Below are 24,503 nucleotides of genomic sequence, written 5' to 3'. Positions count from 1 at the left end.
GATTGGATAGGACTGAATACTAAATAACAGGTAACAAAATCAAAATCTCATGTGTAGCAAACTTTTGACATGTTGACTTTGAAGAGGAACAGAATCAAAGTAATATAAGATCTCGAGAGGTGCTGTGTTGCAGCTGAGAAATTTTAAAGCCTTTTTTTTTTTTTCCTTTTTTTGGAAATGGTTCAGCAGAGAGGAAAAGATGGATAATACAAGAAAATAAAGGTGATCCTGAAGAAGAGAAGTCACTGAAAACGTGAAAAAGGATGGAGCCTAGCGGTTGGCAGAGGGGTTGGCTTTGGACAGAATTGGATCAAGTCCTCCCAGCAGCAAGAGGGATAAACTATTTCTCTTAAACCCTGTCCTTCAGATTTGTGACCATTCTGTTCTAAACTTCTTAAGCAACTTATCATGCCATGATTATCCACAGTTTTCAAACGGAAGTCTCCAGCTATGCTGAACTCTTTGACTTTTTAAGAATTATTCTGTTTCTGGTACTTACAGAACCACTATTTCTAGTTATTTTTTAGTCAATTATATATGAGAACCATTTTGCATAATATTATTGCATTGTTTCAAATGGTATGAAAATCTTGCAAAGCTTTTTCTAAAAAACAACAACTAGATCATTGTTTCTCAGCTTTTTGGCTATCAAGTGAAAAATAACTAGATCAATTTTTCTTTTAGCTTAAATTTGGGCAAATTTCATTAGCATTGTGTTTTATTGCAGTTAGCATGATAATTAGTCATTAATGATTAGTTCCCTTAAAAAATAAATACATCTGACAGGATTATCTAGGAATTTACATTTCAGTGGTTCCTAGAAGTGTTCTGCTAGAGAATCTGTGGATATGGACTTAATGTATTCATTTTTATTGACATGCAGTGATCAATGAGGCTTTAACAATTAAAGCAAACTGCAAGGTCATAACAGAGAGTACATCAAAGCAGCAGGTAACTAACAACTATAGAGAATGTCAACTTGGGGAGAGACTGATGTATATAAGCTAAATGATATACAGACTGCATTATTCCATGTGGGCTCTAGTCAATTAACTGTGAAGACCGTTTGGGAAGCGTTCCATACTTCCTAATCAGAATGCTTTGAAACTTAACTTTCCTACTGTTGTATTGATTTAACTTGAAGCCCGCTACTTTCAGTATGCTCTCATTATATATTTAAAAAGGCCATATAACAAAATGATATTTGACTATCCTTTTTGAGAAGATTTGATGTAAACAAAAATATATTATGTATTGTAACCCTGATAATACACAGCTGAAGGAAGCAAACATAGGCTTGACTTTTGATTCTGAAGTCATCTAAATGAACATAGAATGAGAAAGCACACAAAAGCAACTATTATGTATACTTCAGATTTCCTTTTCACAAAATAACTTTTCATTAATAGAAAAAAACTTAAGAAGTAACACTGAAGTAGGATATGTTCTTTTCAAACTGAAAGGAATTTGATAGTATTTGTAAAATGACTTGAATTAAGTACAAATTTTCTGAAATAATGATTATTCTAAATGTTTCTCAAAAGTGAGTTTACCTCCCATAACACAACTGACTTTCAACATTTGAATTTTCTGACATTTATTGATTCAGTAAAATAATTACACTATGGTGATCTACAAGAAACATTTTAAAGACTTAAATTCAAAGTATTATGTATCTAGCATTTCCAAATGCACTCAACTGGATCATAATACAAGTTAATGAGAATTAAAATTTATCATTCAACAATTGCCTTCAATATTGCAAGTTTCTCTTAATAAGATAACCATAATCTTTATTTTTATATTTACACTGAAATATCTCACAGGAAGGTTTTCTAAAAATGTGATTAATATAACCTTGTTTTATTTTTCAGCAAGGATATTTTTTCATCTCTGTTTTCTTATATGAAATACTAAAATTATAAACTATCCACTTTCAGTTTGTTTTCAAAATATTTGTATTAGCATAGGAGACAGTTGACCTCTTGGCAAAGATAAGAGAAAAATGAGGCAAGCTAGAATTACAGCTGAGTCAAGTGAATCATATGCAACAGAAAGATTTAAGTAGAAATTTTAACTGTAGGTCATTTATACTAGAACCTCTCTTATCAGGTTAGAGTAAAAAACATCATCAAAAACAAGACATATTTCAGGTAAAATTAAAGGACATGAGTAATCACTGGATACCTGTTGAAGCCTATACCTATGATATGCTAATCTTTGTTTCCATAAATTGTTGAGCCTCTAAAGGACATACATTTGTGTGGCTCAGTAAATGTCACTAAATTGCCATGATTCAGTTCTTACTAAAAGCATGCATTTGGCAGAAAGAAGCCAATTATACTTTATGATACTGTCTATTTCTAGCCTATATTATTACCTTGTTTTAAAAAGTGCTTTCAAAATATATATTTTGAAATTATTTTTGCTGAAAGAATAAGACTCAGGCCTTTGACTTGTGTATACTTTGAATTTTTAAATCCCAGATATATGATAAAATGCCTGGGTACAAAAGCCTCCCAGTAATTCCACATAAATGCAGCTGCTATGTGCTTCTTTTGGTAACATCTGCCCTTTTTGATCAAAATCCAACCAAAAATATTCTCAAAACTCTTGAGGTCCAGACGACTTCTAGACTGACATCAGCTGCATAATTTCAGCTGAACTTCCATAGAATAATAACAAATATCTTTTTCAAGAGAAAAAAATCCCCAAAACTCTGATGTTAAATGGATGTATCAAGTAAAACCAAAATTACTCTATGCTCCTCTGATTTGACTAACAGTATTAATAATAGCAGTATATTCTGTTAGATTAATTTCAGTAATTTTATAATAGGTAATATGTTTTCAAGTAAAATGATGGGAAATGTCCTACTTTTAAATGTATAATTATTTTAATTTGTGTTTAAAAATAGCCCCTAAAAAGTGATTGGTAACCAATTTATCAGAGCACTGGAATAAATTGAATTAAAAATTACAGGCCAGGTGCAGTGACTCAGGCCTGTAATCCTAGCACTTTGGGAGGCCAAGGCAGGTGGATCACTTGAGGTCAGGGGTTCGAGACCAGGCTGGCCAACATGGTGAAACTCTGTCTCTACTAAAAATACAAAAATTAGCTGGGCGTGGTGGCAGGCACCTGTAACCCCAGCTACTCGGGAGGCTGAGGAAGGAGAATCACTTAAACCACAGAGGTGGAGGTTGCAGTGAGCCGAGGTAGCACCACTGCACTCCAGCCTGGGTGACAGCGCAGGATTCATTTTTGAGACAGTCTCAAAGAAAAACTTAAACATGGTTAATTTCTATTCTAATTAACTGGCCTACATAGGTTACATTTTAAAATCCTCTTTTCCCAAGTTAAACGACGAAATTTCACTCCTACTCTAGCTTTTGTGTTAAAGGAATATATACCACTTGGAAAGGAAGAGAAAAATAGGTTTATGTTATAGGAACATTTCCTTGGATGAATAATTATCATTTAAAATGAAAATCAACTGTTCATTTTTTATTTTGTTCAAGTGAAAGTAAAATCAGTATTCCATGGTCATGTTTTTCTTGACACTACTGACAGGGGTTAATTAAAAGATTAATGGGATAATGTACACATTTCATTAGAAACAAATTTTTTATTTTTTGGAAAGTGGTTAAATAGCTAATTTTTGTTTGTTTCCACTTCATTGACTTTCCAGCACTCTGAGCCAAAGTGTTCCTGCTCTGATTGACACATGTCCTGTTCTTGGTTTCTTTCTTAATATCTTCCAAATGAAGTGCAAAACTTCGATGCTTACTCTAGCGATAATGTTTCCATTATCTTTGTTCCAATTGTTACTAAAGTTAGTGGTTTCTTTCAGACTGCTCTGTGTTTTGAATGCACAATTTGCTGCATTTTTATAATATTTTCTACCACTCAAACACATAAGAAGGTATATGATGTGATGATGAAACAATTTTTCGTTCCTAGGCATTATGTGCCAGTACGCTGGGTAAATCCTGGAGTGTAGTTTAATAGACAGTAGAAAGAAGCAATTATTTATAACATGTAATCTGACATGGTGTGCATTTTGATGAAGTTATAATTACTTAATAAATAGCATATATATCAGTACATATTTTATAAGCAATGCAATAAACCACTTAAAACCACGATTAAAAGAAATATGAGCACTTTGGTTCAAATTCAACTACTAAGTGTTATAAATTGTGTTTACTGACTTTCTGTTTTTATCCTAAAGGTAGACAGTTATATTTTCCCTTATAGAAATAATTCTAATCTTGTTTATTCCACATTGTTTTAGCTGATGTACTCTTCCTTGTGGGTGCAAAGCTAGAAAACCTTTTCCAGCTTCCCTTGTCATGAAGTGTCTCCATGTGACTAATCTCCAGCCAACAGAATGCAGAAAGGGGTGGGATTTGCGACTTCTAGTCCTGCCCCATTAAACCTTTCACCAGTCCTTCACCATGCTCACTGGTGGAGATTCATTTTCTCAGCAGAATATACATGGAACACTTCAACTATATAATTTGAGTAAGTTTAAATAAATGAACTTTTCACAAAGATGTGGTCAGAGAGCAGAAAAGCCACAAAGGACCGTACAGAAAGCCAGGACCACAACATAGTTACTCTGAGAGTACCTCTACATCTAAAGTCTAGAGGAAGAGAGGAGTTATCAGAACAGAGTAGAGGGCCATTTGCCAGGAGCAAAGACCTTGACTTTAGGGAGAGAACCAGCCCATGGGACACAACACAAGGTCAAAGGAATACACATTCAGGCTTTACCCTCCTGCCTCACTTTTTTGATATGCCTCTTTTTTTGATATGAGGAAAGAATCTGTTCTAGACCTTTCTCCCTGGCTTGAAGGTGGCTGTCTTCTGACTTCATGGTGTCTACCTTCTGTATGGGTCTCTCTCTATGTCCAAATTTTCTCTTTTTATAAGAACACCAGTTATATTTTGTTAAGGCCCACCCTAATGAATTCATTTTAATGTGATTACCTCTGTAATGACTCTGTAGCTAAATAAGCACACATTCTGAGCTGCTGAGGGTTAACACTTCAATGCATAAATTTTGTGAAAACCCAATTTAATCCATAAAAGAGCCCACTAATTTAATCCACACAGGTAAATCTCAGAGGACCAGTGCAGAAAGAAAGAGGAAATGAGCTGTAGAGCGGATCTGGAGAAGCCCAGACATTTAGAGTCTATTGTGTACTGTAGATTAGCCTACCCTATTAAGGAAAGTGAGTACTCCTTTGATTATTTATATGATCTCTTACTTAAATGTCCTCCAGTAAGACTCTATTGCATACGATGTAGTTCACAGTTCTTACTGTGGCATTTGATGACCTGTACAACCTGACTACCACTGCATTTTCATACCTGATTCTCATTCCTTCCTACCTAAATGATCTGAAATTATTACCTTCCTCTCTTCTTTTGATACCAGTACTTAGTTAAGGAACACCCTTCTCCTATTATCATCAAACAAATTAACATAATGACATTCAGGCTTTGTATCTGGTTCTATATCACTTGAGAAAATATCTGCCAATGTGTGGATTTCATTGGTACATGTCAGTCTTCTAAAATGTCATGTCATTTACTGTTTATATAAATCATATGCCCTTTTTCAAAATGCTTTGTAATTTATTGCATATCTAATGCAATGATTTATTGTATCCTATGCATGTGGATGACTGTACATAAACATAACTGGTAAATTATTATCTCAAGGATAATTAAAGATGTTCTCATTTGCTCTAGGTTATTTGGCTTTGCAGAGTTTGTAGAATAGGAGCCACCTGCTGCCAAAAGGCCAAACCAATCAATTCTCCATGAGACAGTTTTAGAACTGACAGTGTTTGTGAATTACTTACAAATTAAGATATTGACTCAAATTAGGATATTGTTGTCTTAAATCTAAGACAACAAATAAAGTATTTTTTAAAAATTAATGGCATTATTTTTAATTGGTAGACACTTAGAAAAATCTAAAATCCCATAGTTGAGGAGGTCAGAAAAGCCTAACTTAACTCTCTTTTAATCCCAAATTCTACCCTTCTTCAAGGACAAAGTAGAAGTTAAGCAGTGACTTTAAATGGAAAAAAAAGCCCATAATACACTTGCTATTAAAGGCAAACTCAATTATTATATTAATATAATTATGTTTTAGTATATAATTATAATGTAATATATATTATAGTGTAATATATGCAATGATTATAAGTAGTATATAGTATATTAATAACTTAATACAATACACATGCATAATTATTATAACTATACCAACAGACATGAATAAAATATAACATCAGACTCTCATATTTGTGCTTTATAGAAAATACATGTGCCACTATCTTCAGCTTCTCAGCAGCACCTTCTACCTTAATGTTCTACCTGGTGGTGTTCAATAGTGGAGTGACAAATGCTCACCCATTTGCATTTTGCTTCATGACATACTCTATGCTATTTTTCTGCATTCTAACTTTATTGTTTTGTCCCATTATGACTGTCCCTTTCATTAAAATATGAGCACCAGCTATAGTTAATTTCTCACTAAAATAATTTTTAGTATGTGTGCTTTTAGTATCTTTATTATGCCAAAGTATATTTCACCTGATTTTAAGCACTCCATATTTTCCTTCCTGCTTTTGTTATTTTAAGCAATCACACATTTCTTTTTCAAAAGGGCCATACTGCTCTACAGAACAGCTTGTCTTTCCTTGTTCTCAAAAATAATGAGCCAGGTTACTTTTTCATAGAGCATATTTGTTTCGCTTTTTCTGAGATAGATCTTCATCATGGGACTAGCACAATTTTGCCGTCCTTTTTCTTCCCAGTTCTATAAGAGTATGTAAGGCAAGACCTTTCTCCTATATTTATATTCAAGAAGAAAGCCATATTTCAACAACAACAAAATAAAAGGGTAAAATTCGGGGTGAATTGCGTGCACACCATTTACTTTTACTTATAAGAATATGTAAATGATCAAAAAATTTTAGCTGCAACATTCATGAATTGTGTTCAACTCATAATTCATGTTTATGACTTTTTTTCCCCAGGACTATATTTTAAAGATACTGAAAAATAAAATTAATGGAGCTTCACTCTTGTACTTTATAGATAATAATCGTGGACAAAATATATTTCTATAAATTTTTGATTACTTCAAACAAACCAAAAACCTGAGAAGAAATATTTCTGAGTTTAGATTATTTAGATCAGATACAGACAGGATATCAACTAATTTTTGATAAAAATAAAAAACAATGGTGTATGTAAATTGAAACAAAATTATAGTCATATAACATAAAAGAAAGTGACCTTTTGGTTAAGTATTCTTAAAAGTGACATTTTGTAATAAGGATAGTGAAAAATATGTATTCTTGGGATTCAAAAAATCTTATACATTTAATGTTTCCTTTAAAGAAGACTAGTGTTTTGTTACTTTAAAAATACAGACTGTCCGTGTTTAGTAGAAACAATGATCAGGTCAAGCGGCAGGAGATCTGGGTTCTAATCTTGCTCCCTTACTGACTAGCAATGTGATAGAGAAAATTGTCTAGATTCTATGAGTCTTAGCTTTCAAATATGCAAAATGACTGCTATGGGCTGAATTGTGTTTTACTCAAAATTCATATGTTGATGCTCTAGCCATCAGTACCTGAGAATGTGACTATATTTGGAAATAGGGTCTTCAAAGAAGTAATAAGCTAAAATTAGGTCATTAGGGTAGGCTTTAATCCAGTGTGTCTGGTGATCTTATTACAAGAGGAAATTAGAAGATAGACACAAACAAAGGGTAGATGATATGAAGGCACAGGGAGAATACAGCCATCTACAAGCAAAAGGAGACCTCAAAAGAAATCAAACCTGTTGTCATTTTGATCTCAGAATTGTGAGACTAAATTGCAATTGTGAGATTGCCTGTAGAATAGTGAGAAAATTAATTTCTGTTGTTTGAGCCACCTTGTCTGTGATACTTTGTTATGGCAGCCCAGAATCCTAGTAAAATAGGCATTATAAGTTTTATGATGATTAGAAGTAGTTATGTGTGTGTAAAGCATATGGTGCATGTTAATTGTTTAGTGTGTGTTAATTAATATTGTTGTTTCTTCTGCTAGTATTTTTACTGGACACATCATTTATAACTCTTATCTTTACCTGATCTTGAACATACAGCAGTTCTTTCCTGGTGGGGGAAAACAGGAATTCAATTCATATTACATTTCTCTAGCATGGTTCATGGGACCTGTAACTTCACACTTACAGATTTTGGAGTGAAAGCAGCCTTGAGATTGTGTCATTTTCTAGTTATGTCATTATCTGTACTTAATCTCCCTGTCTGTCAGTTTTGCATCTGAAAAATTTAGATAATTATAACTGTTTATAGGAATAAATTCATATATGTAATATAATTAGTACTTGATATAAATTCCTGTTGAAGAAACGATAATTATGATTTTTTTAAAATGTATTTTTTTACTCTTTTTAAACCATGCCTGAGGCCAGAACAGCTTCTGTGGGTTTTCCCTCTGTCTCTTCATGATACCAATCTGTCATTTTGCTTTATTCAGGAGCCCATCTATGTCTTTCATGATTTGATTCTTACTGCCACCCAAGGCTCATGCACTTGCTTCCCTACAGATGATGGTCATCCCTGCCCAGGGAAATTATTACCTCGACTGAGATGGCATTTTCCAAAGTGTACTGCCCCCAACATTTGTTATTTAGGAGAGTAAAATGATGAAGAAAGATATTAAATGTGTGTCTGTGTCATGGCACTTTTAAGTATAATGACACTAAGCATTAAGAAAAAAAGATGATTTATTAAATAGCATCTCAGAGTTCTTAAAATGTTCATGTTCATTTTGAGTACTCTGGGTGGGAGGTAGATATGATGTAGGCTTTCCTCAATTTATTTGATGATACATTATTTTTTGGTCAATCATCTGTAAGAATCTGTATTCTAGATAATAGAATTTGGGTAATTCTGGCCTAAGGAAGATAGAACTTCCTTAAAACCTCTCATTAACATTTTTCTCAGTCTCTGTTTAGGACTTCATTTTTTGTTTTCCTTTTTATTGGCTTTAAACAGATATTTCCTTTTACTAAATAATCTATTGCCAGAAAATAATTTAATCTACATACCAGCTTATGGCTGTGGTATGTGTTTTCAGCATCACTCAAAGAAGTAAAAAATGTGGAGGGAGGCAAGGTGCATAACAAAAAAGCATTACATGTATATTAAAAATTAAAATTTACTAAAAATAAAATGAGAAAAAGGAAAAGTTTACTTACCAGTTTGGCAAACTGATTTATTTCAGATGTCATGAGTATTTGGGGATAGGGTCACCTTCAAACACAGCTTTTGAAAATATTAATCATATACCTTAATTACTCAATCTGGACTGTGGTGGGCCATTTTAATTTCCTTCTTCATGCTTTTCTGGAAGTGCCACATTTTCTACACTGAATATAATTTACTTTGTTCATCAAAAGAAATTACCAGTTTAGTTGATTTGTTACAACTGCCGTCTGAGAAAAATATGAGGCTTTTATGGATCTTTTGTAAATCTCCTTATGTGAGTTCATTGATAATGTAATCCCTTTAATATTCTTTTCTCAGTACATTTTTTAGAATATATAGAAAAGCTTGACCAACATTAATTCATACTCATGCACATGTTAATACTAATCAGTATAACCTCAATTTTGAAATAACAAGAACAATATTGTGAGGAATAGCCTTTGCTACTTAATGAGATTAAGTGGAAAAGAAATAATTATCTTACCTGATAAGCAGTGTATACTTTTGTCCGTCGTCCACTCTAACAGTAGTATTAATGCTTTTAAATTTTGCTTCACCAGGACAGTAGAAGTGGTACTGTTGGGGGAAAAAAGTTTGTCCTCAGTTTTTCAGCATGAAATTAATACCTTATATTTGCACTGGATTTTATAATTTATCAATATATTTTACATCGCTTTGGAGAGACATGAAGTTTGAAACTTAAAGAGAAGTGATAACTGAAGGTTTACAACTAATAAGTCCTAGAATTAATACACACAAATATGAGTATTATATAGATATCAATACACATGCACACATGTGTCCACATACACGTCTAGATTCTTTTCCAGTATTCTGAGGAACATGGTTGAGAAAGGCAACATCCTCTACTAGTAGAAGGCAAGTATTATAGGAATTTTCCTCACATAACAGCAATTGAGCAAGGCAAAGGATGGCTAATACAATCTAGAGGACAATATTAATGTCACAGGAAGGCAAACTTCAAGATTGTGAAAACTAACCATTCATTCCAAGCTTTTTGAGATCTCAGGATGTCTGGGTTCATTTGTAGAATTACTGCTAATGGCAACTAAGTTATGATCTAGAGAGGAAAAATCATGTCTATATCAGGTATGATTAACCAACTATCCCCAGGAAATCCATGGATGTGCTACAGTGGCCTATTAAGCTTCTTAGCAAGCATGTGCCTACATGTATATGGATTATATTGTGTCTATTCTTTCCCAGAAAGGGGCTTTAACATTTTTTTTTTTTTTTTTGAGACGGAGTCTCGCTCTGTCGCCCAGGCTGGAGTGCAGTGGCGCAATCTCGGCTCACTGCAAGCTCCGCCTCCCGGGTTCACGCCATTCTCCTGCCTCAGCCTCTCCGAGTAGCTGGGACTACAGGCGCCCGCCACCACGCCCGGCTAATTTTTTTGTATTTTTAGTAGAGACGGGGTTTCACCGTGGTCTCGATTTCCTGATCTCGTGATCCGCCCGCCTCGGCCTCCCAAAGTGCTGGGATTACAAGCGTGAGCCACCGCGCCTGGCGGGCTTTAACATTTTAATTGTATCTAAAAGTGATCTATAACTCACATGTGTTAAGAAACTCACTTGCATTGTGTTTCATAACTTGTGCACCTAGCTGTATTTAAGTTGATATACCCAAATCCTCTCACATGTAGTCCAAAGATAAAGATAATGCTATATATTTTAACTTTTTATGATATTTGGCCATTGCAAAAGACTCCTTTCCTTTATAAGATTATTTATTGTCAGTTGACTTTAAAAACTCCAATAGGAAGCATTAGGAGGAATTATTGGAGACTTGTAGGATTGTAGGTGAAAATATTTTATGAAATAATATATTATTAAGACTAATGGATAGCCACTGCTTTCCGTATCAAATGGGAAACAAATTAATTCACAATAGGTTAAATGAAGATATTTAGGAACCATAAAACTAATTAGTGAAGAGAGGTATAGAATTTCTTTCCCTTTGGTTTTATGAAAAAGAAGGGATATATACTTACAAGTCTATAATAATTACTATCATTCACTTAATTGTAATAATTTGTCAATCTCCATCTTAAGAAAATTTAAGGTCATTTACTTTTCAGCTAGATGATCAGAGTTCAAATCCTAGCTCTGTTACTTAGAAGTTTTGAGACTTCACATGTGCTTTGTGCTAAAATCTACTCACTTGTAAAATGGGATAATACAAATTTTTGTGTGGTTTAAATTGGTAAATGAACGAATATTGTGAAGTAAATATTATAAATGGGCAAATAAGTCAATCAAAGTAGAACATACAGAATTATACCTGGGACATAATTATATATGAAGGCTATGAAGGCTAGCTTTTTTTTTCTTTTTTTTTTTGGCTCCATCTCCCAGGCTGGAATGTCATGGTCTATATGTATATGTATTATATTACTTCAGAAACATGAGCATTTAAAGAAAATCAAACTAAGGGAATTTGCCTATTTAAATAATAAGGTATAACTCATCCTTTCATGGAAATTCACAACATGTGCACTTAAATCACATCATAAAAGAAATGGTAGCCCAAATGCTGTTATTATGTTTCATATATTAGAATTATACGAGTTAATTACCTTATTGTGCTGAGTTATTGCAATGATGATTGGGATGAGTTCCCTAAACCAGGTATTCAGACCAGGGATATGAGACAATTTGTTACGGTAGAATGATGGGAAAAGAGCATGCACTTTCAAATGAAGTTGGTTTCAAAATGTTATTAGCTGTGTAATCTTGGACTTTTGAAAGGTTCTTATAACACTTACCAAGTGCAAAGTCAGCAATCTCAAACTTTTTGACCTCACAGTCTCTTTGCATTCTTAACATTTATTGCGAACCCCAAGGAGTTTTTGTTAACTGAGTTGTGTCTATCAATATTTACATTGCTAAAAATTACAACAGACATTTTTAAAATACAAAAATACTAAATAAAATGATATGTTAGCGATTAGAGCAAGGATATCATCGCATGTCATGTAGCCTCTGGAAAACTCCACCATACACTTATGAGAGCAAAAGTGAATAAGGCAAATAACACCCCTGGCCTACAGAAAACTTACAAAAATGGGTTTTCTCTTGCGGATCCTTTAAAAAAATCTTGGGATTCCCTAGGGTTTCCCAGACTCTACCTGCCTTTAAGGTTCTAAAATGTTAACAATTATTATCACTGGGAAATTAAGAAATTGGGAAACTGGTCAATAAGGAAGTAGAAGAAAGGTTGAAAACAAGGAGAAAAAAAGACAATGAATGTTCATTCAAATCATGTACTGTTTGAAATATTAATATCTAAATATCTATAAACTGATCTATCAGTATGAGTGTAAATTTTTCTCTGTATAGTATATGAACTTCTTAACAACACTCTCTTGCCTTCTGAATGATATTCTAATTATATTTTCCAGAAAAAAAAGAGACCTTTTGAGCAAAATACTCTGACAGTTGTTTTTTTTTAAATTTATAAATATATGATTAATGAAACTCAGTTAGCTTATTTTTTGAATAAGTTGTTAACCACTTTATATTATTATTAAATCATTTTTTTTTGCTTAAAAATACTTGATTGTTGTTGGCTCATATATATGTAGAAAGAAATTATAAAAGTAGAGGAAGAGACATCCTGGTGGTGAGTATAAAATAGAGAGTTAAGTTTAAATTTTATTTTGAAAATAACCAGTGAAGCACATAATTAGAACAACTTTGTAATTTTTAAAAAATTAAGTGAACTGAATAACTTACCTTTAAAGTACCATTTTCAATAAACAACTGAATAAAAAATCCATCTACTAAATTTGAGTCTTGCTTGACATACAGCAGAAGTCCATAGGAGCTGAAAGTCTGAAATTCTAGGGAGATGTTATTTTGTGGATTTAAAACCACATTCTGAAATTCTACATAGGAATCTCCATGATAACGAACACAATTCAAATCTGTGGAGTCAGAAAGAAAACACAATTTAGGTTGAAATAAATATTCAATACCTAGGTTTCACATTATTAATATGACATATGTTTTCTCTAATGGCTCATACGTCTCTTTCCTGCCTCTTTCAAGTCCAGGCACTTATTTCCTTTGGAATAGTCATAGCAGTTTTGTCATGATTTCTTTGTATTTGATGGCTTCATAATAAAATCTCATTGTAAGACTAGGAAATCAAGATGATTACTCTTCAACATTGCTTTTACTTAGATTTTATGTTACAGGTTAACAGAAAAGGGCACATTTTCTAGATATGTACTTATTTGTTCTTTATATAAGATATTGATATAAATTATGATTAATATTGTTAATAATTTGATTTGGGAGGTTTGTGAGGGAATGCTAGAGATTATTGAGAGGCACAGAAATTGTTAACCTTTTGTATTAACACTCTAAATTATATGAGTTTCTTAACAACTCTCACCTTCTGAATGATATTCTAATTAGCTGTAGATTTTCAGAAAAAAATGAAGACACTTTGAGCAAAATACTCCAGTTAAATTTCTTAAATTTATAAATATGTGATTAATAAAACCAAGTTAGCTATTTTTGAATAAGTTGTTAACTATATTATTATTAAATCATTTTTTTGCTTGATAAATACAGGATTGATTGTTCTTGGCTAATGATTCCTGAAACAATGGATTTGAATATCGCCTTTCTTCCAGTTCCTTTCTTCTTTTGCTATTTTCATGACCTCCTCAACACAAGCCTTCTTTCTCTTTTAAAACTTTCGAATTATGTATTATTTATAACTACTAGAAAATATTATTTATAAAACCATGTGAGTTTTAGTTTGCTGTCCAGCATAGGATAATATTCATTTTTGAGTCTGTACTTTAAAACTTCAAGAAATTTTATATCCTATGCTGTCTTTATTTGGAATTTTTAATGAAGCTTTAGAATTACTCATTTTGCTACATTTTCAAACTTGTAACAATTTCTAAAGAAATAATCAGCTAAGACTCAAATTAATTTCTTTTCACTGGAAATAAGAAGGTTCAAAATAGTGCCAGGAAACATTTGCACTTTATAGACATAAAAGCATGTGTGTGTGTGTGTGTGTGTGTGTGTGTGTGTGTGTGTTTAATGAAGGACTGACTTCATTAGTGAGGGACAACTTAATGACTGAAAAGATAACAACGTCCTTTCAATTTTGACATTCTAATTTTTTCAGTTGTTAAATGATAGGGACCTATTTTCTTTTCCCATGTAGAGTTTCAATGGTGATGTTAAAAGCATAATACAACAACATTTTAAACAACAAGAAATTGTTTTAAAGATTTCAGGCATTTATTTTAACAAATTGAGAATAAAGTCATATATCAGTTTGATTTAAAATTCAAATTGTGAAAGAGCATAAAATGTTTCAAAAACAAACATTACAACAAGAATATACCCAATATTGATGAAATTTAAAAAAACCTATTACATACAGGTCTTCAAAAAGTTCACATAAAATATGTATTATTTAAAAACTATGGATGAATTTCACTCATCATGACATGTCTGAACAGAATCTATTTGAGTTACTAAGAAGGATAAGACATCTGTTTGAAAACAGCCCCTATCGGAACATGAATTCTGCTAAAATTGAAGCAAGAATAAATACCAAATTTACGATGACGCTTGGGTGGAAGAATGGTAAAATCATTGATGCTCTACAAAAAAATTATGTGGACAATGCCCCAAAGAAATTCACAGTTTACAAGTGAAAAACTTGTTTTAAGAAGGGACAAGACTACCTTGAAGATGAAGTCCTTAGTGACTGACCATCCATATCAATTTTCAAGGGAAAAATTAATCATATACATGTCCTAATTGAAGAGGACCAATAATTAACAATAAAAACAATAGCCAACACTATTGACATCTCAACTGGTTCAGGTTACACAACTCTGAATGAAAAATTAAAGTTGAGCAAAGTTTCCACTCAGGGGATGTCAAAACTGTTGTGCCCAGATAAGCTGTAGACAAGAACAGAGCTTTCAATTGAAATTTTGAACAAATAAGAACAAGATCTTGAAGTATATCTTTGAAGGGTTGTAACAGGAGATGAAACACGGCTCCACTAGTATGATATTGAACACAAATCACAATCAAAGGAATGGCTATCAAGAGGTGGAAGTGGTCCAGCCAAAGCAAAAGTGGACCAGTTAAGATCAAACATCATTGATATGGTTTGGCTCTGTGTCCCCACCCAAATCTCATTTTGTAGCTCCCACCATTCCCATGTGTTGTGGGAGGGACCCAGTGGGATATGACTGAATGTTTTTCCCGTGCTGTTCTTGCAATAGTGAATGGGTCTCATGAGATCTGATGATTTTAAAAACAAGAGTTGCCCTGCACAATCTATCTCTGCCTGCTGCCATCCATGTAAGATGTGACTTGCTCCTCCTTGCCTTCCACCATGATTATGAGGCCTCTCCAGCCATGTGGAACTGTAAGTCCAATAAACCTCTTTCTTTTGTAAATTGCCCAGTCTCAGGTATGTTTTTATCAGCAGCATGAAAACAGATTAATGCAGTAAATTGGTACCGGTAGAGTGGGCACTGCTGAAAAGATACTTGAAAATGTAGAATTGACTTTGGAACTGGGCAACAGGCAGAGGTTGGAACAGTTTGGAGGGCTCAGAAGAAGATAGGAAAATGTGGGAAAGTTTGGAATTCCCTAGAGAATTGTTGAATGGCTTTGACCAAAATGCTGATAATGATATGGACAATGAAATCCAGGCTAAGGTGGTCTAAGACGGAGATGAGGAACTTGTTGGGAACTGGAGCAAAAGTGACTCTTGTTATGTTTTAGAAAAGAGACTGGAGGTATTTTGCCCCTGACCCAGAGAATTGTAGAACTTTGCACTTGAGGAACATAATTTAGGATATCTGGCAGAAGAAATTTCTAAGCAGCAAAACATTCAAGAGGTGACTTGGGTGCTGTTAAAGGCATTCAGTTTTATAAGTGAAGCAGAGCATAAAAGTTCAGAAAATTTGCACCCTGACAATGCGATAGAAAAGAAAATCCCATTTTCTGAGGAGAAATTAAAGCCTGCTGCTGATATTTGCATAAGTAATGAGAAGCCGAATGTTAATCCCCCAAGATAATGGGGAAAATATCTCCAAGGCATGTCAGAGGTCTTCATGGTAGCCCCTCTCATTACAGGCCTGGAGGCCTAGAAGGAAAATGTGGTTTTGTGGGCCAGGCTAAGGGTCTCTCCACTGTGTGCAGTCTAGGGATTTGATGTCCTATGTTCCAGCTGTTCCAGCCATGACTAAAAGGGGCCAAGGTACAGCTTCAGCTGTTGCTTCAGAGGGTGGAAGCCCCAAGCCTTGGAAGCTTCCATGTGGTGTTGAGCCTGCGGGTGCACAGAAGTCAAGAATTGAGGTTTGGGAACCTCTGTCTAGATTTCAGAAGATGTAAGGAGACATCTAGATGCCCAGGCAGAAGTTTGCTATAGGGGCAAGATCCTCATGGAGAACTTCTGCTAGGGCAGTGCAGAAGGGAAATGTGGGGTGGGAGCCCCAACACAGAGTCCCTACTGGGGCACCGCCTAGTGGAGTTGTGAGAAGAGGACCACCATTCTCCAGACCTCAGAATAGTAGATCTACTGACAGCTTGCATGGTGCACCTGGAAAAGCCACAGACACTCAACGCCAGCCCACGAAGGCAGCCAGGAGGGAGGCTTTACCCTGCAGAGCCACAGTTGTGGAGCTGCCCAAGACAATGGGAACCCCCTTCTTACATCAGTGTGACTTGGATGTAAGACATGGAGTCAAAGGAGATCATTTTGGAGCTTTAAAATTTGACTGCCCTGCTGGATTTCGGACTTGCATGGGACCTGTAGCCACTTGGTTTTGACCAACTTTTCCCATTTGGAATGGATGTATTTACCCAATGCCTGTAGCCCCATAGGAAGTAATTAACTTGCTTTTGCTTTTACAGGCTCATAGTGGGGAGGGACTTGCCTTGTCTCAGATGAGTCTTTGGACTGTGGACTTTTGAGTTAATGCTCAAATGAGTTGAGACTTTGGGGAAATATTGGGAAGGCACAGTTGGTTTTGAAATGTGAAGATATGAGTTTTGGGAGGGGCCAGGTGTGAAATGATAAGATTTGTCTCTGTGTTCTCACCCAAATCTCATCTTGTAGCTTCCATAATTCTCACATGTTGTAGGAGGAACCTGGTGAGAGATGACTGAATCATGGGGGCAGGTCTTTCCCATGCTGTTCTTGTGATTATGAATGGGTCTTCCAAGATCTGATAGTTTTAAAAACAAGAGTTTCTCTGCACAATCTCTCTCTTTGCCTGCTGCCATCTATGTAATATGTAACTTACTCCTCGTCTTCAGCCATGATTGTGAGGCCTCCCCAGCCATGTGGAATTGTAAATCCAATAAAACTCTTTCTTTTGTAAACTGCCCAGTCTCAGTTATGACCTTATCAGCAGCATGAAAATGGACTAATATAGTCATTAAAAAAGATTTCTGGGGGATGCTCAAGACATTTTTCTTTTTGACTTTCTGGAGGGCCAAAGAAGGATAACATGTCCCTATTATTACAGTGTTTTAAGAAAGTTAGTCAAAGCTTTAGCAGAAACATGCCCAGGAAAGCTTCACCAGAGAGTACTACTCCACCATGACAATGCTCCTGCTTATTCCTCTCGTGAAATTAGGGGTAATTTGTGAGATTTTCAATAGAAAATCATTAGGCATCCACCTTATAGTTCTGATTTGCCTCTTTGTGACTTGTTTTTGTTTTCTAATCTTTATTTTTCTTCAGTTAATAATGTAAAAAGGCTGCATTGACATGGGTAAAGTCCCAGGACACTCATTTCCTTAGAGATGGACTAAATGGCTGGTATCATTGCTTGTAAAAGTGTGTAGACCTTGATGAGGTTTATGTTGATAAATAAAGCTTATTTTTAAAATTTTTATCTAATACCATTTTTCACAAATTTTGAAGTCTTTTCATATTATTTTATAGCTTTTAGAAAGAAATATATCGCCTGACAATAACAAACTCAAAAACTCCTTAATATTATTAAGATATGTATTTTATAGACTAAATTTTTAAAAATTCAGTGGCTTTTTCATTATATGACTAACTATCTTTATGGAAACCCATATATGCATTCAATTGTAAAGTACTTGAGAGTATGCTAGATTTATCATTCTATTCCAAGAACCTAGCACAATACACGATTCTGTTAAGCATCTGAAAGCACATCCTATAGCTTGGATGTTTGTCCCCTCCAAATCCCATGTTGAAATGTAATCCCCAATATTGAAGGTGGAGCCAAGTGGAAGGTGTTTGGATCATTGGGGCTGATCCTTCATGAATGCTTGGTGCCGTCCTCACAGTAATGAGTGAGTTCTCACTCTGAGTTCATGTGAGATATGGCTGTATTAAAGAGTGTGGTACTTCCTTTCTCTCTCGTTTCCTCTCTTGCCATGTGATACCCTGCCTCCCACTTCACCTCCACCATGATTCCTGAGGGCCTCACCAGAAGCTGAGCAGATGTTGGTGCTGTGCTGGTACAGCCTGCAGAACCATGAACCAATTAAACCTCTTTCTTTTATAAATTACCCAGCCTCAGGTATTTCTTGATAGCAATACAAAATAGACTAACACACGATCTAATAGAAAATATAATTGCTTTTGTTTAAATGTGCTTGGAAAATTATAGTTAAATATAGATTTTAAAAAGTCAGGAAGATATTTTGCATAGTGTTTTCAATCATATTTGTGGTGTTTTCTATTTAAATATATAAGTACAGATTTTATTTTATACTTCCCTCAGCAAACATTTTAAACAGATGAGAATAATGATTATAGCAAGCACAGAATAGCTTTGTGAAGAAAACATAAATACTGAGATTATTTTCAGTAATAATGGACTAAAGTAAAATAATAATTCTATATATTTTTATTGTCTAGAATTAAATAATAAACTTCTGCACTTAAGTTTTTACCTTCCTAAATGGAAGAAACTTTATCTGAATTGTAAGGATTCACATTATGATTATACCTATAATTTTGTATGCTTTTGGTACAAATAACCAGAAATTCCAATTCCAAATAGTTTCAGCAATAAAGAAATTAAATAGGTTAAATTAAAGGAAGTTCAAGAATAGTGTGGGTTTTCAGATGGATGTATGTTTATGGAAAAGCTTAACTGACTTCTCATAAAATACCTAGATTACTTCTGTCTCTCCACTCTGATATTCACAGGCTGAGTTTTAATATGAGATTTGCTTTTCACATGATTCCAATGTGATGGCCAGTCACTCCGTTTCCAAAACTGTTCTTCTGTAATAAGAGGAAGAAATAATTTTCTCAAGTTAAAGAGAACCTTTCCTAGAAGTTAACTGGCTAGAACTGGGTGACCAATGAAGTCTTCTGTTGGAGATGAGGACAGGCTCAGCTCCCACTGAGAGGTATGGACCAGGGTTCATAATGGGCAAAACTGGTATTCTGTTAAGAGGAAAACCTCAACATCTAATTCCAGTATTTCTCCAGATTCATGAATTATTTCCTGGCTTATATCTGATTGTCAGATTAAAGACTTAAAATGCACAATCACATGTGCAAGCTAAAGATATTAACTTTCATCTTCAACTTCCTGCCTGTTTCTCTTTATATGCAGTAGCTCTTGCCTTTATTTCTAGAAACTCATATGGAGTTTAAGGATGAGTCTAGCCATTTAAAAATTTACTTGAAACATGGTTGTTACTAGGTGGGTAGTTGCTAGTTGCCAGTTTTTTTTTTTTCACATGTAATTATTTAAGTTTTCAATGCACACTAATAGCCACTCCCATTGCATGAGAATAAGGAAAACTTAAAAGCTGTGTAAGAGAAAAATCAGGAATCAATGACCCTTCCCTCTCTCTGCAACAAAGAGTTTTTTTAATAGACTAGAAAAATAATAGAATACATGTATTTTAGAAGAAATGAATAACAGAAACTCTGAAGTATATGTGTGTATATATAGAAAATAAACCAAATGAGTATAATATTTCTCTCAGATTAATTATGAATATTTACTCCAATACCACATATTCCTTTTAATAAAACAAATATATATTTTTAAAGTGTAAAGGAATCTTAGCTTGGGGCATTTTTCATTTTTTCTGTTTTGTTTTGGTTAGCAGATCATAAAATTCTGTATCAATTTTTAAGAACCGAGTCTTTTTTATAGTTAGTGTTTCTATATACAAGATTAAATGTGAAAGTTGGACTATTATGAGAAAATAATTGAATACTAGGATTTTTTATGAAATTGATAGTTTGATAATTACTCTGTAGTGATTGGGTACCTTAAGTAAAGATATATATGATTTTGTCCCATATCTGGTAGTTATTACCAATATAGTATAATCCATGAGTAACTGCCCAAAGAAATAATTATGTATTGCTCTGTGCAGTATATATCATTAGATAAATGTTAGAAAATATTTTGCAACCAAAATGTAAAATGATCCCTTTCTCCAGGTTTCTTGAAAGCAATATCTAAGAAATAATACTGGAAATTTATAATGTATGTGTGTGTGGGGGGGTGTTCATGTACATTTGCAACTTTTTCTGTTAAGTATTAATTTGAGAAAAAACTTTATGTATGACACTTAAATATAATTAATATTGAAAGGTTTACTATGCTGTTTATTAAGAAACCTGTATCACATCTTGATTCTTGATTTCAATAGTAAGCAGATCAACAACTGTGTATTACCCACAGATACTGTCTATACTTGTGTCTCTTTGTGTTATTTCTGTAAAAAAGAGCTTGAATTTTATCATTATAAAATCTCTGCATATTTAATACTTTAAATTTCTGTGTTCTACAAATTGTGTCTAATTCACCTTAAAATCCAACTTTACATAATCTATTTTAGCTCATCCCAATTAGCTTAATACCCACTAACAGAGCAGGATAAAGTAGGAAAATTAGCATTTATTTATTTACTATATGATAGATTTTATTAGAAGTTTTACACATGCTTATTGAAATTCTGATTTTTTTTCCTGGCAATGTAAAGATTTATATTATATGAAAATGTTTCAAAATAAGCTACGAAATATTTGTTTCTTTAATAGGTTTCCACAGATTCATTAGTACATTGAGCATAAGTCACTAATTTATATAAAGCATATTTTAAGGCAAGTATTAATCATAAAATGCCAAAAAAAGTTTACAAAACAATCAATAATACTGAAATTAAAAGCTAGACTACAGAGTTTAAGATTTGCAGAGACTCCTCAATGTGGCTAAAGGAAATATATAAGTAGTAGCAGATTATATGAAAATAGATTATTGCAAGGAAATGTCCAGGAGGACTAGTCAGGTAGTTGAATACATTTTTTTACTGAAAGCAATCAATGATCTTTTTGAAGGGAAGTAAAACATCTATAATCATAATATTCTCTTCACCATGAAATGGAGATTGATTAGGAAAAAAATATTTAACAGCAATCCGTAAGGATAGGAAGAAACTTTCTAAAATAAAAATCAAATCATGCCACTCCCCTGCTTAAAAACATAAGTGCCAGACAGTGGGTGCAAGACAGTGGGTGCAGTGTACAGTGCATGAGCTGAAGCAGGGCGAGGCATCACCTCATCACCTCACCCAGGAAGCACAAGGGGTCAGGGAGTTACCTTTCCTAGTCAAAGAAAAGGGTGACAGATGGCACCTGAAAAATCAGGTCACCTCCACACTAATACTGTGCTTTTCCAATGGGCTTATCAAACGTCACACCAGGAGATTATATCCTCCACCTGGCTCAGAGGGTCCTATGCCCACGGAGCCTCGCTGATTGCTAGCACAGCAGTCTGAGATCAAACTGCAAGGCTGCTACGAGGCTGGGGGAGGGGAGCCCACTATTGCTCAGGCTTGAGTAGGTAAACAAAGCTGCCAGGAAGCTCGAACTGGGTGGAGCCCACCACAGCTCAAGGAGGCCTGCCTGACTCTGTAGGCTCCATCTCTGGGGGCAGGGCACAGACAAACAAAAGACAGCAACAACCTCTGCAGACTTAAATGTCCCTGTCTGACAGCTTTGAAGAGAGTAGTGGTTCTCCCAGCACACAGCTTGAAATCTGAGAACGGGCAGACTGCCTCCTCAAGTGGGTACCCGACCTCTGAGTAGCCTAACTGGGAGGCAACCCCCAGTAGATGCAGACTGACACCTCACACAGCCAGGTACTCCTCTGAGACAAAACTTCCAGAGGAAGGATCAGGCGACCGCATTTGCTGTTCACCAATATCCACTGTTCTGCAGCCTCCACTGCTGATACTCAGGCAAACAGGGTCTGGAGTGGACCTCCAGTAAACTCCAACAGACCTGCAGCTGAGGGTTCTGATTGTTAGAAGGAAAACTAACAAACAGAAAGGACATCCACACCAAAACCCCATCTGTATATCACCATCATCAAAGACCAAAGGTAGATAAAACCACAAAGATGCGGAAAAAACAGAGCAGAAAAACTGGAAACTCTAAAAATCAGAGTGCCTCTCCTCCTCCAAAGGAACGCAGCTCCTCACCAGCAATGGAACAAAGCTGGATGGAGAATGAGTTTGAAGATTTGAGAGAGGAAGGCTTCAAAGATCAAACTACTTTGAGCTAAAGGAGGAAGTTCGAAACAATGGCAAAGAAGGTAAAACCTTTGAAAAAAAATTAGAAGAATGGCCAACTAACCAATGCAGAGAAGTCCTTAAAGGACCTGATGGAGCTGAAAACCATGGCACAAGAACTACGTGACGAATGCACAAGCCTCAGTAACCAATGCGATCAACTGCAAGAAATGGTATCAGTGATGGAAGATGAAATGAATGAAATGAAGCATGAAGATAAGTTTAGAGAAAAAAGAATGAAAAGAAATGAACAAAGCCTCGAAGAAATATGGGATTATGTGAAAAGGCCAAATCTATGTCTAACTGGTGTAGTGACAGTGACAAGGAGAATGGAACCAAGCTGGAAAACACTCTGCAATATAACCCAGGAGAACTTCCCCAATCTAGCAAGGCAGGCCAACATTCAAATTCAGGAAATACAGGGAACGCCACAAAGATATTCCTCAAGAAGAGCAACTCCAAGACACATAATTGTCAGATTCACCAAAGTTGAAATGGAGGAAAAAATGTTAAGGGCAGCCAGAGAGAAATTTCGGGTTACCCACAAAGGGAAGCCCATCAGACTAACAGCTGATCTCTTGGCAGAAACTCTACAAGCCAGAAGAGAGTGGGGGCCAATATTCAACATTCTTAAAGAAAAGAATTTTCAACCCAGAATTACATACCCAGCCAAACTAAGCTTCAAAAGTGAAGGAGAAATAAAATACTTTACAGACAAGCAAATGTTGAGAGATTTTGTCACCACCAGGCCTGCCCTAAAAGAGCTCCTGAAGGAAGCACTAAACATGGAAAGGAACAACCAGTACCAGCCACTGCAAAAACATACCAAATTGTAAAGACCATCATGGCTAGGAAGAAACTGCATCAACTAAGGAGCAAAATAACCAGCTAACATCATAATGACAGGATCAAATTCACACATAACAATATTAACCTTAACTGTAAATGGGCTAAATGCTCCAATTAAAAGACACAGACTGACAAATTGGATAAAGAGTCAAGATCCATCAATGTGCTGTATTCAGGAGACCCATCTCACGTGCAGAAACACACATAGGCTCAAGATAAAGGGATGAAGATCTACCAAGCAAATGGAAAACAAAAAAAGACAGGGGTTGCAATCCTAGTCTCTGATAAAACAGAATTTAAACCAACAAAGATCAAAAGAGACAAACAAGGCCATTACATAATGGTAAAGGGATCAATTCAACAAGAAGAGCTAACTATTCTAAATATATATGCACCCAATACAGGAGCACCCAGATTCATAAAGCAAGTCCTTAGTGACCTACAAAGATCTCTCATACAATAATAATGGGAGAGCTTAACATCCCATTGTCAACATTAGACAGATCAATGAGACAGAAAGGTAACAAGGATATTCAGAAATTGAACTCAGCTCTGCATGAAGTGGACCTAATAGATATCTACAGAACTCTCCACCCCAAATCAACAGAATATACATTATTTTCAGCAACACACCACACCTATTCCAAAATTGACCACATAGTTGGAAGTAAAGCACTCCTCAGCAAACGTAAAAGAGCACAAATTATAACAAACTGTCTCTCAGACCACAG

General features: G+C 34.8%; 1 protein-coding gene across 2 annotated transcripts in view; it reads right to left on the bottom strand.

Moving 5' to 3' along the window:
* Nucleotides 1-24,503, bottom strand: part of EYS (eyes shut homolog) — a 2,056,951-nt gene that overhangs the window by 739,821 nt on the left and 1,292,627 nt on the right. For both annotated transcript variants that reach the window (XM_032154320.2, XM_032154329.2), the window contains exons 27-28: nt 13,063-13,253; nt 9,792-9,883 (exon numbers count right to left, since the gene is read on the bottom strand). In XM_032154320.2, the coding sequence (XP_032010211.1) occupies nt 9,792-9,883; nt 13,063-13,253 (283 nt within the window). The remainder of the gene's footprint in view (nt 1-9,791; nt 9,884-13,062; nt 13,254-24,503) is intronic.

Source organism: Hylobates moloch, unplaced genomic scaffold, assembly GCF_009828535.3.
Source record: "Hylobates moloch isolate HMO894 unplaced genomic scaffold, HMol_V3 SCAFFOLD_2, whole genome shotgun sequence".
In the NCBI taxonomy this organism is placed as follows: domain Eukaryota; kingdom Metazoa; phylum Chordata; class Mammalia; order Primates; family Hylobatidae; genus Hylobates; species Hylobates moloch.
The sequence above is the reverse complement of the archived record's forward strand: the minus strand, read 5'-3'. Positions and strand labels throughout refer to the sequence as shown.